The sequence below is a fragment of the Struthio camelus genome, chromosome 1 (assembly GCF_040807025.1).
Source record: "Struthio camelus isolate bStrCam1 chromosome 1, bStrCam1.hap1, whole genome shotgun sequence".
NCBI lineage: Eukaryota > Metazoa > Chordata > Aves > Struthioniformes > Struthionidae > Struthio > Struthio camelus.
Genome location: NC_090942.1, coordinates 142,594,172 through 142,620,007, shown reverse-complemented (window position 1 = coordinate 142,620,007; position 25,836 = coordinate 142,594,172). Strand labels below are relative to the sequence as shown.

The 25,836-nt window shown below is 39.0% G+C and overlaps 1 protein-coding gene across 3 annotated transcripts; it reads left to right on the top strand.

Annotated features, from left to right (window-relative positions):
* The first annotated feature begins 9,381 nt into the window (after positions 1 to 9,381).
* Positions 9,382 to 25,576, top strand: CLDN34 (claudin 34). 3 transcript variants are annotated; one of them, XM_068920925.1, is made up of 4 exons: positions 9,382 to 9,515; positions 11,379 to 11,595; positions 15,127 to 15,221; positions 17,246 to 25,576. In XM_068920925.1, the coding sequence occupies exon 4, from the start codon at positions 17,292 to 17,294 to the stop codon at positions 17,955 to 17,957; it is 666 nt and encodes a 221-aa protein (XP_068777026.1). In that variant the 5' UTR covers positions 9,382 to 9,515; positions 11,379 to 11,595; positions 15,127 to 15,221; positions 17,246 to 17,291; the 3' UTR covers positions 17,958 to 25,576. The 3 variants fall into 3 exon arrangements, with proteins under 3 accessions (XP_068777026.1, XP_068777017.1, XP_068777035.1); XM_068920916.1 differs by lacking the exon at positions 11,379 to 11,595; XM_068920934.1 differs by lacking the exons at positions 11,379 to 11,595; positions 15,127 to 15,221.
* Positions 25,577 to 25,836: the final 260 nt, after the last annotated feature.

The window sequence follows — 25,836 nt, the reverse complement described above, 5'->3', positions numbered from 1 at the left end:
AACTTAAAGCGTCTCAGAAGAAAATCCAAACTGATACAAATTCAGTGTAGTTCAAACAGCATAAGGTATTTTTCTCTCAGACCACAATAGCTTGCCTACAAGCAGAGCAGGTAACAAACTCTTAAGACTGTCCATCTTTAGGACACTGTTCTCAGTTACAGCCATTTGAGCAGACACTTTATATGCCGTTGGCCAAAGCAGTTGAGCCTTTCCTGAGAACAAGGCTAATAAAATGCATTCTTTCTCAAAGAAATTCTCAAAATTCTCACAACTGTTTTGCTTTTAGGTGCTTTGATATGTCTGTCTTGGAGCCGGGCTTCTAAATTTGGCAGAAGGATTGGCTTTGTGTCTCAGATGTGCCTTCTGCAACTACCACTAATTAAAGTTTTAGTGGATTGTTCACCATTAGTGAGCAGTCAGATTTGCACAATGTATCCACATCTGTTGAACTATTTTTGATTGCTATTCATGATTGCCTGTCTTGACATGGGAGAGTGTTTAATTAAAGCACATGGATTTCTTACAGTGGAGCCAAAGATGTTGAGCAAGGTTTTGAAAGATATAGAAGAGCAGTTAATAATATTAAGTATACTTATATTCAGTAATATTAGTCTCTAACAGGATGATATCTAAATGAAGCTTGCATGCTACAAATGCCAGTTGAGAAGACTCCAGAATTCTAGATCTGAGTTGTATAACTTCATGGAGTTAGTGAAAGAAAGGATTTGCTTAAGCATATTGTGACTATCTTAACTAGCCCTTACTCATTCCAAGCAACACCTGGAAGAGGAGCCACTATTAGTTCAGAAAACCTCATGGTCTGAAAGGCATTACCAATAGTTTTTAGTTTGCCTCTGCTCTTTGTGTTAGTCTCATTTTCTAGCATCCTGATGGAGAGGAATATTCTGTAAACTGGGTAATGGATACATAGCTCTAGGAGTTACCACAATGTTATTTTGGTAGAGCTGAAAAGTCCAAAGGCCTGGCAGGAACTGACAGAATCCTTCTGACAAAGATTTTGGTTTTTAAGCATGGATATTTCACTATCCAACTATCTTCAGATTCTTTCTTTGTAAGTTAAGCTTGCGTCTTGTTCTAACAGCCTCAGAGAAATATTAAGTCCAATGAGCAACTGCAGAGTAAATAATAAGCAATGGAAGATAACATTATCTCTGTATCTAAGTATACAAGCATGAGTCTGCATAACGTCCATAGCCACTCCCAAGAGTTACAGCTTCATCAGCCTTCAAACTCATGTATGATTCCTCCAAAGATAAAAGGAGAAATCAAGATCAAAGTGGCCAACCTAGGTCTGAAAGGGGTGGAACAGGTCAAATTCTTTTCCTTTCTCCCTGCCTGCCCCTCCCCTTTTTTCTTACATTAGTGGAGCGGTGATACCGATTGCAGGAAAGTGAAAAACTAAGAAAAACTGAAAGGATTTTTACCCTGAAGGAAATAAAACTAGACAAGCAGTAAAGTGCAACAGGGCTGTTAATTTCTTGCTTTTCTCTTTCTCAATATATGAAACAATATTGTTTCTTTCTGCTAGGGCTGGCATTTCTCATTACTATTGTGCTACAAAAAAAAAAAAAAAGGAAGCCCCTTCGAAACTGAAGTTTTAGGGGAGCAGCTCAGCAGAATGTTAAGAGTGTCTCAGGCCTTACTGTGTCAGGAAGGAGTCCACTGAGCTGTTAAATTTTTCAGTGACATCCCTTTTTTGACTCAGAAGACAGTTGTATGGCTATCTGTCACTGAAGAGCACTTGACTTTCAAGAAATCACTTTTTTTCTCTAGTCATCCTAAATACTCTAAAGAGCCCAGTTTGCCAAGGCGCACTGAGATGCTTATGTCATGTGAGGTCTGTGATAAGGATGGTTTCCATCTTGTATAGCATAACGCTAAAATATTGTTTACTGAGTAACCGGTTTTTTTCCTCCGGTGGCTTTATCTTCACTGTTACCACCTCTTAAGATCTTGTTTTATCACCAGGCTTATGGTTGAGGGCAGAGCAATATCTAACTCCTGCTGGAGTTTGATCATTATGTGCTGCTGAGAAAGCAAGATTTAGAAAGCCAGAAGTAAAGCAGGCCTAAATATTCAGCCTAGGAGTTTGGGCATCCGTAGGGAGTGGAGAAGCCTGGGTTTATGTTCTTAGGACTATTTGTGTGTTTTATGTTAGGCAATCAGTGAATTAAAAAGCCGAAATAGTCTAGGGAGGAGGGCCTCTACCTTTGCCCAGTTTGCCCTAACTGTCTTCCAAATGCAGGCTGTAACATAAGGCTCTGAATCCAAGCTTCAAGTGATGGCTAACTGCAGCGTTAAGGAAAGTGCCAAAAGTTGTGCAGGGTGCAACTGCAAATGCATCTTCCTCTTGTTTTTTTCTAGTTTCTCTGAAGCACGTGGGTCCATACACTGGTATGAATATCTTTACTGAAGTTCAGTTCTTCCTCTTCAATGTGGCTGGACCTCTAGACCTGGATTACCATTTAGGTATGTAGCTGATGGCCTAAACTAGGAGCCTAGTCAGCCTTGATTCCCTTCATAGGTAAGCTGGGATAAATTTACCTGAAGAGGTTAATTCAAACCAGGTATCTCTCCCTTTCCCCGCTTCTCTTTCTCCAGGAAGGCATTTGAATGGCATTGAAATCAAAGTGGAATGAACCAGGTCTTTAGTGCCTCACCGAGCACTAAGTTCTCATCCCAGAGCTAAATGCCCAAGTGGTGGGGTGCACAGTGCTAAGTGTAGGTCCTTTTGTTTTGCCAAATGTGTGCACGTACTGAATCCTTTTAATTTGAGTACAGTCTATATCTCTGGGTTTTGAGATCTAGGAAGTCTTATGAGACTCCGTTGAGTTACTCTGTTCTCCAAATTGTCTCTGTGTTTGTATATATTTATAGTTTGAGAAGTAAACAAAATAGGAGAAAAGGCTATTTTTACTGCAATGGAGAAAGAAACCCACAGATTGTGTATAATCTGTTGTCACACCAGTTTGGCAGAGGTGGAATTACTTAGACCAGCATTTTTGTGCAATGGGCAGTTCCACCACACAAGTAAGAGCGAGTTGATTACAGAAGAGGCATGGTCACCACCAACAGGAAAGTTGCATAGAGCAAGTTTGGTAATCTGGGTATGTTCAAACAAACCTGCTATTTCATGTTGTCACATGCAGAGCAATTCATCAAGGAGCAAGTGATGCAGATCACATGGATGATGATGGACCACAGACCAAAAATCAATGACTTTCAAAATCTGTTTGTGGTTGCAGGAAGTAAAACAGCTAGCATGAACTTTATAAAATGCTCTAGCAGAAACCGCTCAAGCGGTACTTCAATGGAAGAGAAAGGGAACACTAGGTAAAAGCAATGATATCTTGCTATGCAACATTAGTGCAAACATGCTAAAATATTGTGTCTAATTCTACTGTCCATAGGTTAACAAAGGTGTTGAAAAACTGGAAAACACGAGAAAGGACCCATCTAAATTATTAGAGAACAGAATATCTTGTCATTACTATACTGAAGAACACTAACAACTGATCAAAACTGAGATTAGAACATTGCTATATATATACACACATATATAAAATGTATTATGCAATGTCACATACTGAAGGAGATTCATTTAGCAGAGAAAGTAATGTTAAGAACCAATAAGGCACAAGCCAGACACATGAAATTGAGTACGAATGTCTAAAGGTGTCAGGAAGATGGTACTGTTGACGTAAATTCCAGGAAGAGTGTGCAATGTTCAGGTCAGATTTTAAGCCCACGGAAATCAGGAAATTCAGAATGAAAATTTTACGGTCACTATACATCTATCTTTCATGTTTGAACTTCTTTTGTCACATAGTCATATACCAAGGTGTGCCCACTTTGGTAAATATTTATGTTGCCCATGATTTTATAACTGAGGTCTTAAAAGAGCAGAGGCAATCATGACACCAGGCTTTTGTAAAGTAACAGGTAAGAAAAACACGCAGGTGTGTGTTTGCAAGCCTCTGGACTTCAAAATGAGGCTTGAGCGCTCCAGTTAGCACGCCTGAGTTGGAAGACCTTTGTTTTTTTCCATTACAGACGTTCTCAGCATATGCAACTACAGTGCATGTTTTGCAGCAAAACCTCTTTTTTCCTAGTACTAGATTTGTTCTTAAGTTCACCTTTATTTTGGCTCGTCCTCATGTTTTCTGAAAAAATTGCATTGCATATTGGTGAGCATCCTACTAGCACTCCCATACTGACAAACTTAGCTGTCCACAAAAGCATTACCCAAGGCCAACAGAAAGTTGATCTCACCTTCGTCGAGTCCTTGCAGGTGTCTGGGCACCTTTTGGAAACTCCCTTTTGTGTTGGAACACACATAGTTGGAGGATTAATGGCATGTCATCTCCTTTGCCTTATAATTTGTGAACTGGCTATGTAGTTCTTTGAAGGAAGGCAGTCTGACATCTCTTTCCTCCGTCCCCCAGGTAAATGACAGACTAGTACAAGGATAAAAAGAAAAACCACCTTTCCTTTAAGAAAGCATCACTGCAAGAAACCACTTTTGAAAAGCAGCTGCCTTTCATACACTTGTGGAATTTACTCCTGTCTGGAGCTCTTCACAGAACTCTGCTCCCTGCTGATATCCTGCTTTTGATGGGAGTGTAGTCCATGAGTAATCGTTCTATTTTGCTTTCTGTATAATCCTATTTCATGCATGTTCTGCCTTGCCAGAATGTTTGTAACTACTTCCTACTGCTTTAATCACAGTCCTGCGGTATCACTGTTCAGCTCTAACGATAATCGGGAGGGGGTAAAGGCAGAGAAACTTTTTAGGTGTCAGTAAGGGTCCTGAGGATCTTGTAGGCTGGGTCATGGCCATGATGGTGATTAATGTCAGCTCATGAACAGCCAGCGATTCAGATGCTTCTCCTACAGTGGTACTTTAGCAATGCCCTGTGATTTGAGTAGGAAGTTGCTTTGTGAATTTTTAAAATCCAATGATATTGTACCAGGGAAGTTTTTTATTAGTCCTTTAATTCCATTCCCTTTAACGGAAATTTATTGGAATTTGATTTTCGCATGACTTCTAATGGCCAATAATAACAAACTGATATGACAGTTCCAGTGAGGTGAAAAAAGCCTGCAGCTTTAACTCTGCAGTGTTTTCACACTGCAGAAATACTGCCAAGGCAGAGTGAAAACTGTGTATGACATGTTGATAACATCCTCTCATCAAGTGGTCCCTCTACTAGCTCTAAAATGTCAACAAATCTGAGGAAAAAAATGTCTTTGTTAAGCTTTGAATGACCTACTTTTTGCTATCTGGGAATAACCAAAAAACTGCCCAAACCAGAAGAGTGTATCTAATTTTAGAAGACCTTCATTTTGTGCATGTGGGCTTTTATGTGTTCTGCTTCTCTGGGAAAAATATGAATTTCTTGCTGAGCCAAAGACAAATTCTGTTGGTTTTTAATTAGCCCCTTATTGAGTCATGGTCACAGTGAAATCATCCATCTTGAAAATTTAGTCTGTAATTAACATATGAATTTTGTTTCAAAAACAAATACTGAGCTTATTCCAAGAAAAATATGGCTGCTGGTCTTTGAAGAAGACTTCTAAACTAACCATGCAGGGAATAGTCTAGGAAGCTGTTCTGTTTGTTTCCATTTCCCTCTAGTTCTCGATTCACTTCTAGTAAAAGGGTTGACTTTCCATTAGGAATTTTCCTGAGTCTTCTAGCACAGCTATAATGGCAACCCAGGAGAAGTTAAAGACAAAAAAAAAGACTTGCTACTGTGTCAGCAGAGACACTGAGGACACTACTGATGGTGTTGAAGGTGGACAAAGGGTCACAATCTTTGACACAGTTGGGATAGAAGAGGCAGTAAGCAAGTATTTGACCATTGATATGGACGTTAGCATCGTATAAGATTATGTGGAAGAGAGTGAGTCTAGATACACGCCAACTGTAAGCCTCCCAGATTCCATTACCTAAATTGAACTTTGAACACTATACTTCTTGCTGGGATGTACAATATGTAACCAGAGCCCACTGGTGTGTCAGGCTAAAATATGGGCCTAAATCTCACCCTCACTGGACAAAAAAATAGTAGAATGAATATAGAGCATGGTAGACACTGAGGATTTTGACACTTATTTTGGACTTCTGAAACTAGAACAGACTTCAAAGTCACTGGAATGCAAGGACATAATGACAGTGGCACAACAGAAGTCTTACCGAGAAATACCTCCAATCCCCTAGTTTGTGTGTATATAAGCAAAGGTTTCAGTCCTTTTTTCTTTTTTTTTTTTTTTTAAAACCAACAGGGACTTCCTAGGGTGCGCGAGCCAGAGAGCCTCCCAGCAATGGGATCAACCATTTCCACTGTTCCCAGTGGTTTCTCGAGCACCTGCTGCCATAAAAGCAAGCAGCACAGGCTGGTAGTTACGAACAAGGCGAACGTGGTTTGGAATTGTGTCGAGTATTTGATATTGCATTGTTTTTCCGTGTGGGATCCATTAAGCTTTATAGCAGGTGCCTCTCTTCAGAGGAAGCCTTGGGCAGCCTGACTGCTGCACCACTCCCAGGGTTAGCCAGGCATAACAGCAAGGAGTCAAGGTCGTAAACTCCGTAGAAGCAAAAGTGAAGTTGTTTAACAACCAAGCTTTTTGCCATGCTACGACAAGAGCGTCGCTGCCTTTTGTCCTCACTCCTAAGGGTGAGGGGTTTTTACCCTTCCAAAAGCCAATATTGCTTTTGGGTGTTTAATATTGCAACAGCTCTAACGTCTATCTGTGTAAGTGTCCAGTGGGTTGTTTATGGTACTAGCCTCAATGAAGTGGCAGCAATTGCTGCGAGGTGATTGCACTCTCTGAAAATGCATCCTCCTCTATTAAGTGTCTGGCTTTTCAATGTTATTTAACGTACCGTTGACAAAATATGCGTAATCTAGGTTTGAAGAGGCACGGGCAAAGCAGGCATAGTTGTACTGTCACTGGGCTATGAAGCACTCTTGCAGTTGTTTCCCTTTGGTAGAGTTGTTACTTCATTCTTGAATTTCACGGGTTTCAAGGGACAATTTAAATTGGCTATGAATGTGCATATTTTGTAAAAATTTTGTGCAAATATTTTTCTCAGGCTTAAGCTGTGATTTTAGAGGCCTGCACTTACTTTCCTTGTTGCATTTGGAGAGGTGTTTGTCTGACGATCTGCTGAAAACAAATAGTGACAAAGTGTGAGGATGCAACAAGTCGAATCCCCAACTCACAGATCACACACTGGCAAACTGCATGCACTGAGGGTGCTGTGTTTCCTGGGAGAAGTAACCTACATCTCTTTTCCTGAAACAAACAATGAGAAAATACTTGTGCCTGAATCCTTATTTGATCCCTGAGCTGTTGAAGCTGTCTACTACTTATTTGGTATGAGTTGATCAGCAATGTATCTTGCAAAGTATCCTTATTTCAGGCTGTTTTTTTCCAATGTGGCAAAGGAAAAGAAAAATGACTTACAATAAATATTTCCACTTCTGTGGTATTTAACAACGACATTGTAAGCCACGGGAGGGACAGGGCCTGATCTAAAGGTCTCTGAAGTCGGTAGAACTATTCCCACTGATTTCATTGGGCTTTGGGTCAAGGCCATAGGAAGAAGAAAGGAGATATTTTCTGCCTGAAAAAGTATTAACCATTGACATCGAAAGAACAACAAAGTGTGATGTATAAAAAGTGTTTCTTTAAAGAAGGCAGTCAGAAACTTTATTTAATTTCCATCTAATTCCTAGTAATTTGTCTCTAACACACTAAAAAGGAGTTGTCTATAGAAGTCATAATAATATATTAAGAAAAAAACCTTTGTTTTATAGTCATTTATTTCTCTATTACATTTTGTGTGTGTTCTATTTCTCATTAATATAAAGATGTTTATACTGCTGGTTATGCCATCACTGACTAATCCCTATAGATTTCTACTTGACTGAAACTCCATTACACTGCATATGTATCAAAAAGTCTTATTTTTATGCACAATTTCATCTTTAAAATACCACAATGTGATGTTGCAACTGAGAAGAACTAGGTCAGAGGCACAGAACTCGGAGGCAAAAAATTTTGGGAGTAGTGTGGAGACTGTCACTCCTATAGCATGGTTAGTCAAATAGGCTGTGTGCAACATCTTCATATGTAAAATCAGCATATGAAGATGCCTTTGCCTGTAAATTTTGTGCCACTCCGCTACTAAATCCAAGAAAATGAATCTTTCTGCCAGTTGCCTACTGCTCAAAGGTGCTTCAAAGGCCTTCTGAATCAACAGATCCATAATAATGATGTCAAATATTTGTGTTCAAGCACAGCACAGGACAAAGAGCCCATTGGAGTCTGTATGTGTCAGTGCTTTTGGACGTGCAACAGCACAGCTAGTAACGGAGTGTGCTTGTGCTACAAAGTACCATCATCTAGTTGCCATCAACCAGCGGGGGGGATCTCAGCCTGAGCAGCTGCAGAAGAAGAGAGGACTTCCGTTACTCTAGCCCTTCGAGCCTGGATTAAAGGCTATGTGGTGAACTGAAGGATACAGATTGATGCCTGTTTACAGCCGTCTTTAGTGGTGGCAGTAACTGATCATGGTGCATATTACAAGTGGGGAGAATTTTTCAATCAGGGCTTCCCTCTTCAGGATAGTTCCTCTAAAAAATAAACTTTCTCATCTCCCAGCACCAGCCTTGCAAATTCCTCCCACTGTAGGAGAAAGGGCATCTTTTACAGATTAGCAGAGTTTATTCCAGGTTTCAAAGAGGAGAAACCAGAAAGAAATTAAGGACTCTTCTATCCTTCACTAGAAGCATTATTTTCACTCCTGGGAAAACCACGAAGCAAGAAATAACAATAAAAAGATTTCTTTTATAAAAGAGTCCAAGATACCAATCTCAGAACTATTTGTGCTGAAATACGAGTAATGCCAACCGCAATCCAACAAGAGAACAGTTCAGCTTAAGCTTATTCCTTGGAGAGCCTCTTCCTTCTCCCCCTATGTATCTCCCCGCTTCAGAGCTTTGTTAATTTTGATTGTGTAAATACAGGAGAAAAATTCTAACAAGGAAAAAAGCTTATGAAATCACTTTATTCTCTTTCAGATGAGAATTCTGCGTCCTTCAGGCTGTCAGACTGGGAGAGCATGGTGGTCTTGGGCTGTAAAATCATCTGATCACAAGGGCAATATTTCAGAAAGCATATTTTACAGAAAACTGAATTTTAAATGGGAGTTATCTATACACTTTGGCAAGTGTTTTAGAGCAATTAGAAAAAAAGTCATATGGTAAAGCTTACATATTTTTATAATATGTTAATGATTAACTGACTTCTTACATCTTTGTTGACTTAGTGGGAGAGTGACAAGGAACAGTGAGGTACCTATTTGGTAGCACAAGAAGTCAGACAATTTGCACAGGCATTTTTTTTCCATCTTCCTTCTGGAACTTTGCTTCGTCCGGCTGACAGTGCTTCAAAATCTTAGGCAACTCTCAGACTCACAAAAAGTAAGTCTCTTTTTTTTTTATACGACTTATTTTATGAAGTGCTGATAGAGAACAGATGTAGAGAGATTTAAATATTTATTTGTTTCCCATAAAGAATGTTTTCCCAACTGGGAATTGAAGAATTAAGTTTTCAAGCATTAAATCATAGGGATATAGCTAAGAAGAGACCTACTTAATTACTGTGCTGTTGTTTTTTTTTTAAACTCCCTTTTTGCTGCAAGATTTAGATTGAACAAAGGATTTGGTTAGTAAGCCATGTCCTGTATAGACCAATAAAGCTGCATGTAGGCTATAAAACTCTAGGAAAGCAGGATTTGAATGCTAACTGCAAAATGCATGCAGTGCTTGGCAACATCTAGGTAAAATATTTGCTTAAAACATAGAATAAATTGAAATAAATGAATTCCTCCTTAAATGGGCTGAGAAAAAATAACTTTATGTCTATTTTATATAGGATAAGTTTATCATAAACTTTCTCTTCAAAATGTTTACAAGTTGCAGTAAAATTCCTAAAGCAAAAAAGTCTTAACAGGCAGATGGGCTGCAGACAGGAAGTATCATACTTTACTGTTCCATTAGTGCAGTTTTTAAGTGTATTTTAATTTTGCTGTGTTATCATGTCCAAAAAAGCAACTGTTCTACCCTTTTGGAAAACTTTCCTTTTACCCACCCACCCACAGTAAAAGAAGAAAATCTCGTAGTCAAGTTGTGTAAAGGTTGTGTTCTCTCAGATGCCCCCCTTTTTAGGTAGTTTCTTACACCCTGAAAGTACAGAGAATGCTTATTCTTTCTGGCTGGGTGTCTGTGGAGCACATCCTTGGGTGAACGTGCTCTGGGGATTTTAGGTATTAGCCATTCCATCAGTAGGCAGTCGAGCAGCACCAATTTCTCTTCTTTTGGCTGGAAGCTGACTTCTCCTAGATGACCTTTTCTGACACCTCAAGCCTGAATTCAGTGCCCTGATCTTCCTAGGGAGGTGCAAGTTGTCCAGGACCTGGATACGACTGCCTTGGTCACGCTCCTGACTTTGTAGCTCTTTTTTCTCTCTGCCTGATGCCCCAAGTCGGCAAAGTTTTAGGTTTCCCTCTCCTTTATGAAGCTTCCTGACAGGATCTCATTTCAACACAGCCAGCATAGCTGTCTTCGTTCTTCAGTAGTTACTGTTCCTGGTTTGTCTCTAAGCTGTTCTACATAGGCTCCAAAGGGCGCTGCAGTCAAGGCAGTGGCAAAACAGTCTGTGGAAACTGCAATAACGTTAGGTCATCCGGGTCAGGGTTCAAGCGTTCTACCATCCCACTCCATACTAGCTTGCACTTTTTCTTCATTCAACAAAAGCTTAAGTCCATCCCTAGAAAAGTATATTAGGGCACGAAAAATCAGTAAGGAATATACAGAAATTGTCAGTTTCTCCTCATCCTACAATCAAAGCAAACCAAACTCGGGCAAAGAAAAGGGCAGAGAACTTTTACACTGCTAAATTTCAGTCCATTCTTACTCTGCAGTACATGCAGTGGAGACTATTTTGGTTTACTTACTTTGAAACATGAAGACAAATTGTGAGCAGCAGAGTTCATAACACTGAATATTGGCATTTGGAGGAAGGGGGTGCATAAGGTGTGTTAGAGCTGTAGATACTCTGTAATAACTTTAAGACTTTTTGCCTTCCTAATTTGTCTTTTCTGTTTGGAAATGAGCATTATAGTGATACCTGAAACCTAAATGTGAGATATCAAGGTTGACATTCCTCATGAATGTCATGGAGACTGTATTCAGAGAAGGGGTCAGAAATGCAGCTAACTGTATGTAGGACAACAGAAGCAAAAGAATTACCACACTGAGTGTTTATTCACATGTCTTTTGAAGAAGCTAGAAATGACGTTGCCACTACTACAAACCGTGGTTGCATGGACCACAGCAAGGAGATACCATTAGAGATAAAGCCACGCTTCTACCAGAGCTGTGCTGACAAAAGGATAAAAACCATTTCTGAAGAGAAAAGAAGTGCTAGACACATCTGAACTCGAGGACCTGGAGCATTAGTACAGTCTTTGAATATCACATCGAGGATCATGCAATTTGTGTAAGACTTTCACAAATTAACATGACAAACACTAGCTCCATCTCACACTTCCCTGCAGTCTCTTTCTCTGTCTGAGATCTTAGGTGCCTCATGCTGATGACTGAACCTGCCAGCTGTGCCTAGTGCTTGAGATCCCAGAGTGGAAAAATATTGCAGAGGGGATGCTGCTACTGCGAAAATATTATCTAGCATGTCCTCGCCTTCAAAGGAGCTTTGCCAAATTGCAAAGTGCCACCTGGCCCTCACCGCATCATATGATCTGATGCGTTTAATGACAAGTCCTGCAGGTGAATTTATGGTTGGAGGCACTCTCTCATGAGATCCTACAAGTTGGACATCAGCCCTTGTCCCAGGCCCTTTCCCAGTGAGTCTGTGACTCAGCAAGCTGAAAGGTCTGGTTACATTTATATGCGCTAATCTGAGAAGTATGTTAGCTACTGTGTACTTTTTTCTTTCCTTATTCACCTGCAGTTTTTTAACATCCTTTTAAGGAGGTTAAGACATGGATTTTTAGAAAGCAGATTTCAAACCCAGCTGATTTATGTAGCTGAGTATGCATTGCATATTCAGTTGCTGGATGTAAATAAAATAGGTTTTTATATTGTGTAAGATTAATTCCAAAAATGAAATGCATTTGATGTTATTTTGGTTTCCGTGCTCTGTGCACTGATAGCATAGCCACAGCCTTTTATCATCAGTGATCACTGAGAGTAAAGGAGGTGTTGACAAAATTTCAAATATCACTCCATTTATATTTGCTCCTGCTGCTTACAACTTAAGGCGATGGAGCTGTGGCCGCAGAGAACTGGCCTTTACCTCCTAGACAGAAGTATTTTATTTTAGTCTTTTTAAAAGTAAGCTTGATAAACAGGCAACCCTCAAAGCTCTTTGAAATCACTTGGCAGTTGAGAGTAGTTTGCTTTCCCTTCTTTTCTCCTACAAGTAAGCCTGCAGCTGTAGGAAAGTCATCACAACTCTGCGTCCTCATCTGTTTCTTGTAACTAAGAGGAAAGTCGTGTCTCATTCTGTCCTTTAAGTATGTGTGCAATAGCTCGTCATTCTTTCCTACATGGCTACTCACTGTGCAATATTTGATTTAAACGAGCAGTGAGAAGGACAGATCCTACAAGTTCTTATATTTAGATCAATTCATTAACATTTATCATCTCTTATCATCAGCTTATATCTTCTGTTTGAAAATTTCCTTTGAATGCTATCATTTTTACGTTTTACTTTTACTCAGACAGGGTATTTAGTTAAAAATAGGTCCATGAAGGAAATCCCTTCCAAATAAAGGAAATGAAAGACATAAGAGACATGACAGCAAGGGTCTACTAAGTGAACTGCCTGTGGAAGCAGCTCTTTTTTTAACTATTGCTTCTAGACTTTCTAAAGACTGTTCCCTAAAGTTGCTGGAATGTTTGTTCGATTGTACTGAAACTATTTTAAATAAAAACGTTGATGGACAGGGCACCAAGAGATTGAACCTCATCCACCTCCTGAAAAGCTTATCTTGCTTCCTTACGTGAAAACAGTTTTCAATGATGCTTTTTGCCCAAGGGCATGCACACCAGGTAAACCTAGCTGGTTCCTTCTGGCGAGACTACCTTTGTGGGATGTACTCCATCCCATAAAATATCTGACATGCAAAGGCTGAGATTTGCAGCTCTGATGATACAGCTTCTAGGTCAAGAACCACGTGCCAGTAATGCCTACTAATTATTTAGAAGACCTCCTTTAGTTGATTAAATATGAATCCATTTGCCTTAGGAAATTTATAGAGATCATGTTGCATGATGTTATTCAGATCATATAGGTAATTTTACTGTGCTAATTAAACTAATTCCAAATATTTTTGTAATTATTAAAGCATGAAACTAGCCAATAGATTATGACATTGCTGTCTGTGTTAGCACAGACTGCTGCGTGATCCATGGTTTGAACTATGTTTTATCCAATATAGCTCAAAACACACACACACACACACACACACAGACTGAGCTTTCACATTCCTCCTCAGAAGTTCTGAAAGGACACTTGTGCAGGGACCAAAAGGATTCATTAAAAATTGATTTATTAGCTTTTTATGAAGATGGCAAGTTAGTGATAGGTCAAATTCTGCCTTTCCAAAGAGGATGTCTCTGCCTTTGAAACCTATGAGAACAGTACCTGCTTTTATCAGAGAGGAGTTCAGCCAGGTGCCGAGGTGTTGCCTTCGGGCGGATGGAGACTTTGCATAGTAGCTTGCATGCTGCTAGCAAAATCCAGCTGCTAAGTCAAAACTTTGCTCTGATACTGCAGAATGGTACTGTTAAAGCCCATCCCTGATATCAAAATGAGTGATATGCAGTCTGATGTAAAAGCTGTTGTTAAGAACGGATTTCTTGCTATTTCACCAAGAGTCAGGCTGCTGAGATTCGTGAAATCTTGGATGGAGACGCCCTCTGCAGATCACTCACAGTTTTACTTGGATCTGGAAGTGAAATGTTTTCCTTGGCAATGCACTTTATATGGTTTGGAAATACTTGCCACACCAGTCCTGAAAAATAAGTTTATCTTGCTTACTTGGTTTTCAGTGATGCTTTTTGCCCACTGGCAGGCACGCTATGTAAATCTAGTTCCTCCTGACGAGACTACCTTTTTGGGATGTACTCCATCCCACAACATATCTGTCATGCAAAAAATGCGGAGATTTGCAGCTCTCACAAGTGAGCTTCGAAATCAGGAAACACAATGCAAAAGCACAATAAAGTCCGAAAGAATGTGCTAGAATATGTCACAAGTATTCTGAGTGAATGGTGCCAGACCCTCAAGGAAAAATGTTACACGATTAGACAAATTAAATACATTTAAAATGTTAAATCTCTATTGAAAGATAAGTTTAAAAATTCCTTCCAAGACAGTGCTAGGGATCATGATTTATGTAAGAAATTTGGTAATAAATCTGTTCATATCTAAATTCTTCCCTTAAATCAATGCTTCTGGGAAGTGATACATATCCATTCTAGTGTAATGATACCAGCACAACCTGTAGTTTGTTTATTGATATTTGTAACAAGAGAGAATGTTAACAGGAAATAGATAATTATTTTGAATTTGCCTTGTTTTATATGGCAAGCAACTTCCTATAACTGATATAAACTGATACTTTATTCTTTATTTTCTGGATGAATCTGAGTACCAAGTGGTCATAAGCATAGGCTGATTTTCCAAAACAGACAAATATGAAGACTGTATTTAAATTTCATCATCCATCTCAAAAGCATTTGTTTTTCACCCTGATTCTTCTGTAAGTCAATACTACAAGGTTAGATCAGGTGAGCTTCAGTGGGTAGGCTGTGGAGAATGCCAAAAATAAAACCCTTCCAACATAGGAAATTTTTGTGTAAGAACCCTGTCTTTCTTATCTGGTTATTATTCTCCATTGTTTTCAGAATTTTTGTATAAGCTTTGACTCATTTGTTTTGTGTTTTGGCTTGTTCTGTACTTTTGGTATTTCAGAAGAGAAAAAGAACTTTTTGAATTTTTTAGTTTTAAAGGTCAATGCATTCCAAGTAACACAGGAAGATTTGATAGATGGCTTAGAAATCATGGATACAATCTCATTTAATTCTATAAGAAGACAGGTGAGTAAATTCTATGCATAAAAATATATACTGAGATCATATTCTGATAGTTATCTGTGACGTTAATCTGCCTGCTTGCCTATCTGTTATGACCTTGATATCAGTCAATTGATTAAATTAATGTTTATTTATGAGGTATCTGAACAGGGTTAGAGAAGTACGGATAATGCACAAAATGGAATTTTAATATGGTTCAGATTTGGCCTCCCTGTGCTCAATCGATTTAAACAAAAGCAGAAGGAAGTCAACACAGAACTCTTTTGGTTGCACTCTCCTTTTCAAGTGTTTTCCCAGCACTAAACACATACAGAAACTATACTTTTGTGATGTGAAACTGTGGCAGAAAGAAAACTATTCATAATTTCCTACATGGAGATAAAACTAGTATGGCTATTAACCACTGTTAATTAAATAGGTTTTTTATAATCACTCTTCGAATAACATAGGAGGCTTTTCTAAATTGGTTTCAGTTTAAGTAGATAAAAACATCAGAGAATATTCCAGAGCAATTTCCTCCATACAAGAAACGATTAAATATACATTTGCAATAATGACGATTAATGTTTCCTGCATGAAATCAGTCTTATTCGAAATACAAACATATACCTGGAGGCTAAAGTGATAAAACTGCAGATTTTTCTTCATTTGTCTGATATCAAAAACCAGTATGTCCTATCCTCTCATCACTGACATCAGTTCCAGGACTGAAGTAAGGATGTAGTGGGCACCAGTATGTGAAGATGGAAAGTGTTTACTTAAGCTGATATTGTTATGTAGGTTTTTTTATTTCAGATTTCCACAGCTGGATTTTTGCAAATAAATTGTGTCACTAACTGTATTTGTTAATGTAAAGATAAATAAATAGAAAAGTTACTGGTTTGGTAACAAAACATAGTTGCAGATCTATCTTCTTATCAATGAGAACTTGGTCTTGGGCCAGTACTCCTTCTGCCTTGAATGCAATGGAAGATAGGAGAAAGGGTATTTTAGATGACTCATAGAATATAAAGAACCCCAGAATCTGTCGTATCTATGTAATAAATTAAATTCACAGCCACATCATCTGTGATCGCAAATCATTTTTATAACAATTCAGAAGGTTGTGTGAAAGATTTTGGAAATGAAAAGATTTTTTTTCATTGAAAAGGTATGTTTAATTTGCACTTAGGCTATAGAGTCAGCAAACAAACCAATGACTCCAATTTCTTCCACTACTACTGTAGGATGACTTGAGCTGAGGAGGTTGGGTAGGTAATGCATGAGTGTGATCTGCAAAAGTGGAATACTAAAGAAACCTCTGTTGAAGTCTGGGGGTGAGAAAGCAATGGCACCGCATCCACAGTGCAAAGCTCTACATCTGAGATTAATGCAAGTGTTTCTAGTAAAGCATTCATGGCTAAATAATCTAAAAATCATTAGATTCCAGTTGTTGTCATTAGGCTTTGTGACCTGGGTTTGCTCACACCTCTGAACTACCGCATTTTCTGTCCAATGCTAGTCCCAGCAACTCTTAGTTAGGGGCCAACTGGTGAAACAGTGCAAAGGTAGGTGAATGTTCAAGTTAGATTGTTGCACAGAAAACACGGCTGCTAAGAAAGAGCAGCACGGCTCCTGCTGTTGCTTTGTATGATCTCCTTCAACAATTAGGATCCTAAGGATTTGTCAGATTTATTTTCTACTAGCCGCTACCTCTAGGGCTATTGATTAGATGCAGTGCATATGAAGATCTTTGGAAAATAACAGTTAAATATCAATGAAGAAAATAACTTGGAAAAGGATGTGAATTGTGCTTTTGTGAATGAAATAGAGATTGTAATGGGAGCTTACCAGAGTCCTTTTTTTCCTCCTTGCCGTATAATGAAATATACAGACATTAAACAGATGTTAAACTTCAAAAATTCGCTACGGTTCAGGAAAGATGGCTGCCATCCTCCCTCAGCACATGTATTCTGCATTTACACTAGCAGGTGCAGCTATTCACACAAGTAATTGTCTCTGCAATTTTGTGCTGTGTTTCTTTTCAGTGCTGCTCTTTCGTCACCTGGCAAACATGCCCACGCCATACTTCTGATGTCTGAAGACCTCCAAACTATGAGGTCCCTGGTCAGCACCTCGCACCTCCAACTAGCTGCCTTTCTTGTTGGCACAATAGGCTGGATCATGTGCGCTGTCTCAATGGGACTTGTGGAATGGAGAGTGTGGCATGTGGACAACACCACTGTTATTTCCTCTGGCGTTGCCTGGGTGGGAATTTGGAAAGTCTGCTTTATCAGTTATCTTCATGTCTCACCTGGCTATAAAGAACAGTTCTGTCATAAATTCAGGGCATTTGACTCTTTCGTCCCTGATGAAATTTACGTTGCTCAAGGTCTCCTGTTGGTCGCCATGGTCATGGGTTTGCTGGGACTGACTGCCACAATATTTGCTCTGAGACATATTTATAGGGGAATAGCTGACAAAACTCTCATTGCCCGTTCCTTCCTGGTTGGTGGCTTCTTCTACATATTTTCTAGTCTATGTGTCCTAATTCCAGTGAGCTGGAATTTCTACTCTGTAACGCATAATGAGAGCATTGCTTTTCCTCCTTCTTACCACATGCCCTCCAGCCCAGCGACACAGGAGGTTGGTGCTGCAATTCCTATTGGGATTATAGCTGTCATTCTGCTGCTGCTAAGTGGGACTTTTTCTCTCTTGTACAGATTTCGTGAAACCTCCAACACTATCATGCAATTCTGACAGAGTATATCCTCACACTGTTTCAGAACAACGAGAGCACAGCCAAAATATAAGGGTGACAGCCCAAGAGATTTTATAGTCAAGGAACTATAGAATTTAGTTCTAGTCTACAGCAGCCACAGTGTTTTGTTATACGAGCTGGTTGAGTAATGGTGATAATTGTCACATATGACCAGACGTTCATCTTTGAGATAAATGCTGTTGAGCAGCAATTGTGATTAAGTTTTATCGGTTGTCCTCTTTTGTATATGCAGTCTTTGATTAACTTATTTTTAATGTAAGATATTTACTATATTCAAATACCTAGCTCTGAATTATCTCACCTGTGAGAACAATGTGAAGTGATGCTTGTTAAATGTGAACTTGTTTCCTTGTTGGTACTAAAATATTTTGTTCATTATTCAGTGACAGCTGTTGCAAGGCATGTACTGTGGCAAGTCAAGACTTTTGATACAAATAACGTGAGTGTCATCGTGGTTGTGTCAAATGAGTCTTCACTGAATTGGCTTACAAAGGTCTTGCCAGCTTCTCTTCTTCCTTGAGGGCACATAAAGAGTTGTACCTCTAATGCTTCTACTTTTTTTATCAAGCTATTTGAATTTTATGTTGCAACATCTTTGCCTGGGGGCAAGGTGTGCTCTTAGTTCCTCACTTACATAGAGCCAGAAAATGTGCAAGCGTATTCTTCTTAGTCAGAGAATTCACTGAATCTAAAGGTATTGCAAAAGACGGAGGCGTCTTTTACAAGTTGCAACTTCTTTTACAAAAACTGCTATCAAAACCAGTGCTCTCAGTAGTCAGGAATATTCAGTACAACTTTTAGAGTATGATTCATCTAACTGATATAGACATCTGCATCTACACTGGTCGTATTAGGTTCCCTTTATAGTCAGCAGAGCAAAAAAGACATTCTAGAACAGTATTGCCTCTTTCCAGAATAGACGCCTGGAGTGCCTGGAAGATGATATGCTCCATAAAAAGTCTCTATTTCTCTTAGTTCACTGTAATAACTGTAATAACTATGGTTGCTAACTCAGGCGTACACGACTGAACCTAACCTAAGCCAGATAAGCTTAGGTGAAATGAATCTGCCACCTTCCTGGCATTTCATATGCCAGTCCTATAAAGAAAATAAAGTAAGTAACATCCCAAACATCTCAATAAGAGAAGTTAAAAAAAAAAAATCAAGGAGGAGGAATGAGTAAACAGAATTGACAAACCGATGTTCTACTGAAAGTAGGTTCCACTAGATGTTATTACCATTTCAAAGAAATGCTACAAGAATCCAAGCAATGTAGTTTTGCTGTTTTAATTGTCCTCCATTTTCTAAAGTATTCATGGATTCAGCTATACAAGAAAATGTAAAATATTGGCAAACCTGTTCTTACTGCTTGTGGCTCTTACTCTTGATAAGTATTTTTGCTATCTTTAAATTTTGGAGATTGAGAATGGAAAGTGAATCGAACTGTTGCAATCCTTCTCATTTCTGGCTTTGAAGGAGAAATGTAACTCTCCAGCTCTTCAACTTTTATCAGCTCCACTGTCTATACCTCTTTTCTTCCAGGATCCCAGTTAATATTGCCACTGTTTGGCCAGTCCAGATTGCTGTTGCTTGTTTTTCTGCTTTAATTTCACCTTCCCTGAAGTAATTAGATATATATAGATATAAGGAACTTGTTTTTTTATTACTCTTGATTTGCCCTACCTAGATTCTTATGAATCTAAACTCTACATCTTACCTTTTTAGTTCCCAACCAAAGCCAGCACAATTTCTTTTTTCTACTTCTTCCATACAGTCTTGACTTTGCTCTACTGACTTTCTGTGCGGAATCTCTACAGCACATTAATTTCCACTCTGGTCTTCCAGTCTTTTCTGAAACAGTAGCTTATCTCGACATTTCTAAGTTTTTCAACTGCTGCACTTGTTTATCTTTTGGCTGTTTATAAAGCTGCAAGGCACTTTTAAGTGGCGTTTGAATGAAGGCTTAATAGATTCTTTATCTTCTTTCTAGTGTGATTTCTACAGTGCATCCTATACTATGTTGGTGTGCTTCATTTTTAAATGCTCAAGTAAATAGAATGGTTATCTCTTCCCACAGTGCCTACAATAAAATTAGACTTTATCTTACTGTAGTTATATGAAAGAAGATGCATCCATGTGTTTATGCCATTGTTTCCCTGCACTAATACGACATTAGTATTTCCTGGCAAAGAATTTCAACTTTAACAGAAAGTTATTGATTCTACAACCTCTCTGAGTTCACGTATGCTCAGGAGTGTCTATAATCCCAGTTGTATGTTAGCTTTATTCACTAAATGTTTGGGTTATTTATTCTTCTTGGCTAAAAGAAAAAGCAACAGATAATATCCAAAACATGCCAAATTTTTGCATTGCTGCTGCAGCTGTTTCCACCAGGAATTCTGTTGATCTGTCCTGACGTGTAACCATAAAGTCCTAGTTGTGTCAAATTTGGGTTAGATGTTAATAAAATTCTCTAGCTAAACGCTGGAATGGATTGTCTAAGGAGATGTGCGTTCTTTAAAAAATACATTTTGTTAAAAATAAGTTTAGATAAATATTGCCATGAATAACATAGGTATAAGTGATCCTGTCTCAGCTCAGAGGGATGATTTAGATGGAACTCTTGAGATCTTTTCTGATGGTATTTCCTAGGTTTCCAATATATGAGTCTATAATAGATACATGATCCAGATTGTATGTTGATATATGTTAAAATATAGCCTATGATCAAATACCAGGGGATATTAAGATACCAAGTCCTTCTCTGAAGAAAGCAGGAGAATAAAATCTTAGCTTAAAGCAAGTGAGAGGTAAAACTTCCACTGATTTCAACGAGATCAAGACCGTCTAATCTTAAGGCCTCAAGGCTGTATGATTCATTAAATTTTAGGAAATGTGTGTGTGGTATTGGAGGAAAAAGTGGCTTTGCTTTTACTTCAGCAGTGAGGGTACATAGTCTCTTTGTGCATATTTTCATGACATATTTGTTTTGGAATCTAAGAAGTTGTTACCTTCCAGTAGTTCAGTTTGTTACCCTTTCAGTTGTGCTTGTACAACTATTTTTAGGGTTGTCTGCAAAACCAGACAATTGAAATGATTTGGGTTTAAAACGCAAAAATGCAAAACTCTTCTGAAAGACTATTTTTAACTTCTAGCTGCCTAAAGATTATTTTAGGAAGCTACTCTATAGCCTGGTCCCACAATCATTTATAGCAGCACAACTGAGGACAGGCAGTGAGCTGCAGTGTGAAGAAAGGAATGAGTGGTCAAGGCCTTGAGGTAGAAAGATAAGGGGCGAAACGTCTTAAGCAAATTTAACCACTGAAGAGATCATATCGCAAACTTCCATCTTCATCTTTAGTGCAGATTCAGACCTGCTGCCTTCCTAGGGACAGCACTACTTGCTCTATGGGTCCCACCCTGTCTAGGAATGCCTCCACACTGGCCTCAGCCTACATATAAACCAGTCTGGCTGTATTTTTCTGAGTTGACAATAAACAAGTATCTTGTGATTAGCTCACATGCCTGAATTCACTGCTGGGGGAGTGATCTTAACGCCAAGGCTGTCTTTGAGTTGTGCTGGATATCTAGGCGTAATGATAAGACATCCGTCTCTTTGACCTGCATAATATGCTTCATGGCATTAATGTATTATGTGGTGCACTTTATTAACCTTATTTATTTGTACCCATCTACCTCATTTGTCTATTTATGGCCCCAGACCAAAATGTGTATGAAAATATGTTGAATAAGAAATGGATGCTCAAATAGTGAATGAAGCTTAAAAGTGCCTAACAGTACAGAACGCCAATAGTACAAAGCCTACTGAGATTTTCTTCCAAGGTGAAAATGCGGTTCTGATTGACAGTCATTTGTGCTAATGTAGAGGAAGAGGGAGGAACTGGAGACATTGTACTGCAAAGTCAGTCATCAAAATTATTTGGGTTAGGTCAGTAAACACAATTTTTATTCAAGTCAGCAGTTTTACATGAAGACTATCTTAATTGCTGATTGTGAGCCCTTTAGCGTCTTAAAAACAATACCAGTCTGAGAAAGAAATGTCTTTGTTGTCACATGCTTTATGGTATATTACAATGATGAGAGTGAGGGTGTTTTTCAAGAGAAAGCTAATTTTAGACCTTGGACCATTTTTCCCTTAGAATGGAAAAACTGAAATGTCACAGGCAATTTCCTGCTCTTTAGGCCGTTAAAATACTTCAGGACAAAGAGTTTTTGCTTAAAAAATCTAAGTCTAGCTGGCATAGTGTTTAAGAGCAAATTGTTTTCTTAAAATAGGAAACCAATGTACATTAAATTAAAGGTTCCCAGAAGAGACATGTTCTCTGTGAAAATATACCTTTTTCAAAACTGAGCTGGAATTCCTTTCATTCTTGTCAACATCTGTATCGTCAGCACCAGTATTAGCTCATATAAAGATTTTTAAACCAAAATATTCTGTTGCTGCTACTCAAATAGTTTACTCTATTTCCCTTACACAAGAGAGGTAAGACCATCCAATAATTAGCGTGGTAGTTTGGAGTGCATTGACTCTCAGTTATGGCATCAAAAAACAACTATATGTCAATCAAAAAAACTAAGTGAATCTCATCTCAGAATTATAAAGCCAATAAACATCTCCTCATAATTTGGAATGGAGTACAGTATGCTGTGTTAAAATCCAGTTTACTGAAAGCCACGTCACTCCCTTTCTCTTGGGATACATGTGGAAAAGGCTAAGTACAAGGTTAATTCCCAGAATGATATTTTGAAGAAGCATATAAATTCGGAGTGGGAGACTAACCCAACAGCATCCAAAGTTATTGCACTTACAGGCTGTTTTTCAGCTGCTGAATGTTTTTCAGCCCATTATGACACAAATTGGTACAGGTAGAAAAAATAGATCTTGTTTTGAATGAACACTGCCAAAATATTGCCGGATACCTAGAATCAACTAATGAGAGCAGTTTGTATATGCTAACCAGACCTGTCCCGTATGACACCAGTAAAGACCTTGCAAGTAGGAGAGAACGCATATGGGAGTTTGAAAACGAGAGGCATTACATCCACTGTGTGGATATATCACAGCTGCTGGCTGACTGAAATTAAGAAAAAAAAAACAAAACAAAAACAAGAACTTGAGGCAATAGGAGTGCTTAAAAAATACCCTAAAGGCCATTGAATTGGAAATGGAGTATTCACAGTGGAAATACCAGTAATGTTGCTAAACACCAGTTTGAAGGTATGGGAACAGACTGGCCAATATGGAGACATTTCAGCTATCCTTAAAATGGATTTTCCAGGACAAAAGCTATATGTGAAATTGTAATTACTCTGATCATACAGGATCCTGTGAATGTGGGAAACACAGTCTGCCACATTTGCTCTTCCTTATACTCTTGGAAGAAGAGCTGTACAACATCCAGTAGCTAGTCACAATCAGAAAAAAAGGCTAGATCTTGGGACCAATACTGGAGTCACATATGTAACTACGGTCAAAGAACTGGAGAAGAAGATGTAAATACTCTTGTGAACTTGAAATCACTTAAAGCCAGATGACAGATTTCTGAAGTGATTTTTTTCATGTAAAGATGTGGCCATTAACTTGCTAGACTTTCAGAAGTCCTACTGAAAAGCTTACTTTCAGAATAAATGTAACTTTCAGAATAACTGATTTCAGTGGATCTCGGCACTTTACTACATCTGAGCTTTAAAATTACAAATATGTTTAAAACCTGACCCACGGCGTTTCTGTGCCACAGTTTTTCCTATTTGTAAAATGAGGAAAGTAGCAACTCACAAAACGTTATGTCAATAAATAAATTACAGATTAGTGTGATGGGAACCATGGAAGGCCTTGAAATAGGTCTGCTGAAAGACTGGGTCCCCTTTGCACTCCACAGCCATATTCAGAGCTGCAGAACTCACTTGGGTGTGTGAAGCCAATCTGTGCTGTTACTGATGCGTGACAGATCAGAGAGAGCAGAGAATTGGGGAAAAAAGACAGAAAGCAAGTGAAAAGAAGGAAGAAAATAGGATGTGAAAAGGAAAAAGGAGGAGAACCAAGTGTTTTTGTTGCTATTTGAAGTCATGACAGTAAATATTTAATAAAAATTACAGCAACAGGTAAAGGGGCTGACCAGCAGGTGACAGGACAAATAAGGCCAGACTGCGGTGCTGAGGACACCGCTCACCCGACCGAACACAGGCAGCACCAATGCACTCTGGACTCTGCTGGGCTGACGGGGGCTGATGCCTGCCGGAGGCAGTAAAATAACTGTACTTTTTTTCAGCCCACCCCTACTGGGCTGGTTATGCAGGGTTGCGGCAGTTTACAAAGGTCCCTGGACCATGCCCTGTTTGGCTGCTAGTAACCACCGTCAGCTGGTCAGCTGCACGTTTGGTGGGACGTTAGGCTGGATACTGGGCAACATCTCCCGAGCAGGGGTGAGGGTGGCGTGCATGAAGCACCTTCATCCTCCCCTCTGGCGTTGTGTGGGTGGGGATCAGGAAACTTTAACAGTTGCAGCTGAGTCTCCAGGGACCTTCAGCTAATGGTCTGTCACAGGTTCAGTCTCAAGGATGACTTTACTCCCCAGGAAATCTTGATTGCTCAGGTGCTTTTACTGGCTACTACAATCCTGGGAGCACTAGGAAAACGATTTACAGTCTTTTAAGATATTTGTATCAAAGACTTGCTCAAAATCCAGATTTTCGGCTTAGCTGGGGGAATCTTTACAATATTCACTAGTGTATGCTCTTAATTCCAGTGGGCTGGAACTGCTATTCTGTAATGTGCAATCACAGTATCTCATTTCCTCCTCCTTTCCCCATGCCCTGCAGCCCGGAGGCTCAGGAAGCTGGTGCTGCGATTCCTACTGGGAGTATAGCTGTTGTCCGGCTGCTCATGAGTGGGACCCTTTCTCTTTCTTATAAACATACTATTGTGCTGGATGCCAATGTTCCTTCTGATAATACAGAATCCTTCAGATGCCTGTGAGAAATTTGAAGCATAGCTACAAGATAAACATAGCAACCAAATGACTTCATCTGTTGAATGAGCTATCTGGGTTCAATTATGACTTTTTAGTGACATTTATAATTTGCTGTTCGAACTTTGGAGAGCAAAAATAAACTGCGATGAATGATTTTTACTGAAATAATTATTCCTTATTAACTAACTCTGAAAGTCTGCTATGTCTCAGCTGGGTAGCTGATTTCACTTTAGTGTTGCCGATGAGTGTTACTTGTGATGTGACTTTCTGCCTATGTGAACTTTATTTTGTTTTGCTTCCTTTTCAAAAATAAGTAAATTCAGTGTCCATTTAACTGAATTGTGCCTACTGTAATCAAGTGCTGTACCAGTGGACTCTTTACTGGAAAGCTAAATGTACCTAAAGCATGCTTTTTAGTAACATCTTTTTAGAACTAACCTTCGCTAGTACACTCAGAAATCACAGCCTGCATTATTCAGGAGGATGGACTAGAGATTTGTCACAGTTGATTATAGCTCCAAATATTATAAATGTATGGTAGGGCTAAAATGGGAACGTTGAAATGGCTGTACTTTTTAATGTTTTTAACTAACTGGTATAATACCCATCTGGCAGGAAGGGGCTCACCACATGCCAATTAATCCTATCTTTCTGTGATTGCTGACTGAGTGGCCATTCCGCATGAAACTATCAATGTGACTAGCTGCAAGAGTGTTAATACCTTATCTTCTTGTTACTACTTCCCAGAAATGTTTGTGTCCACCAGGAGATCTCTCTATAAATATCTCCATTTCCAGTGACAACCCAGGAATTCCGATGATAACTGCATTTTGCAGCTGCACATAGTCAGCTTTGCACATTTTAC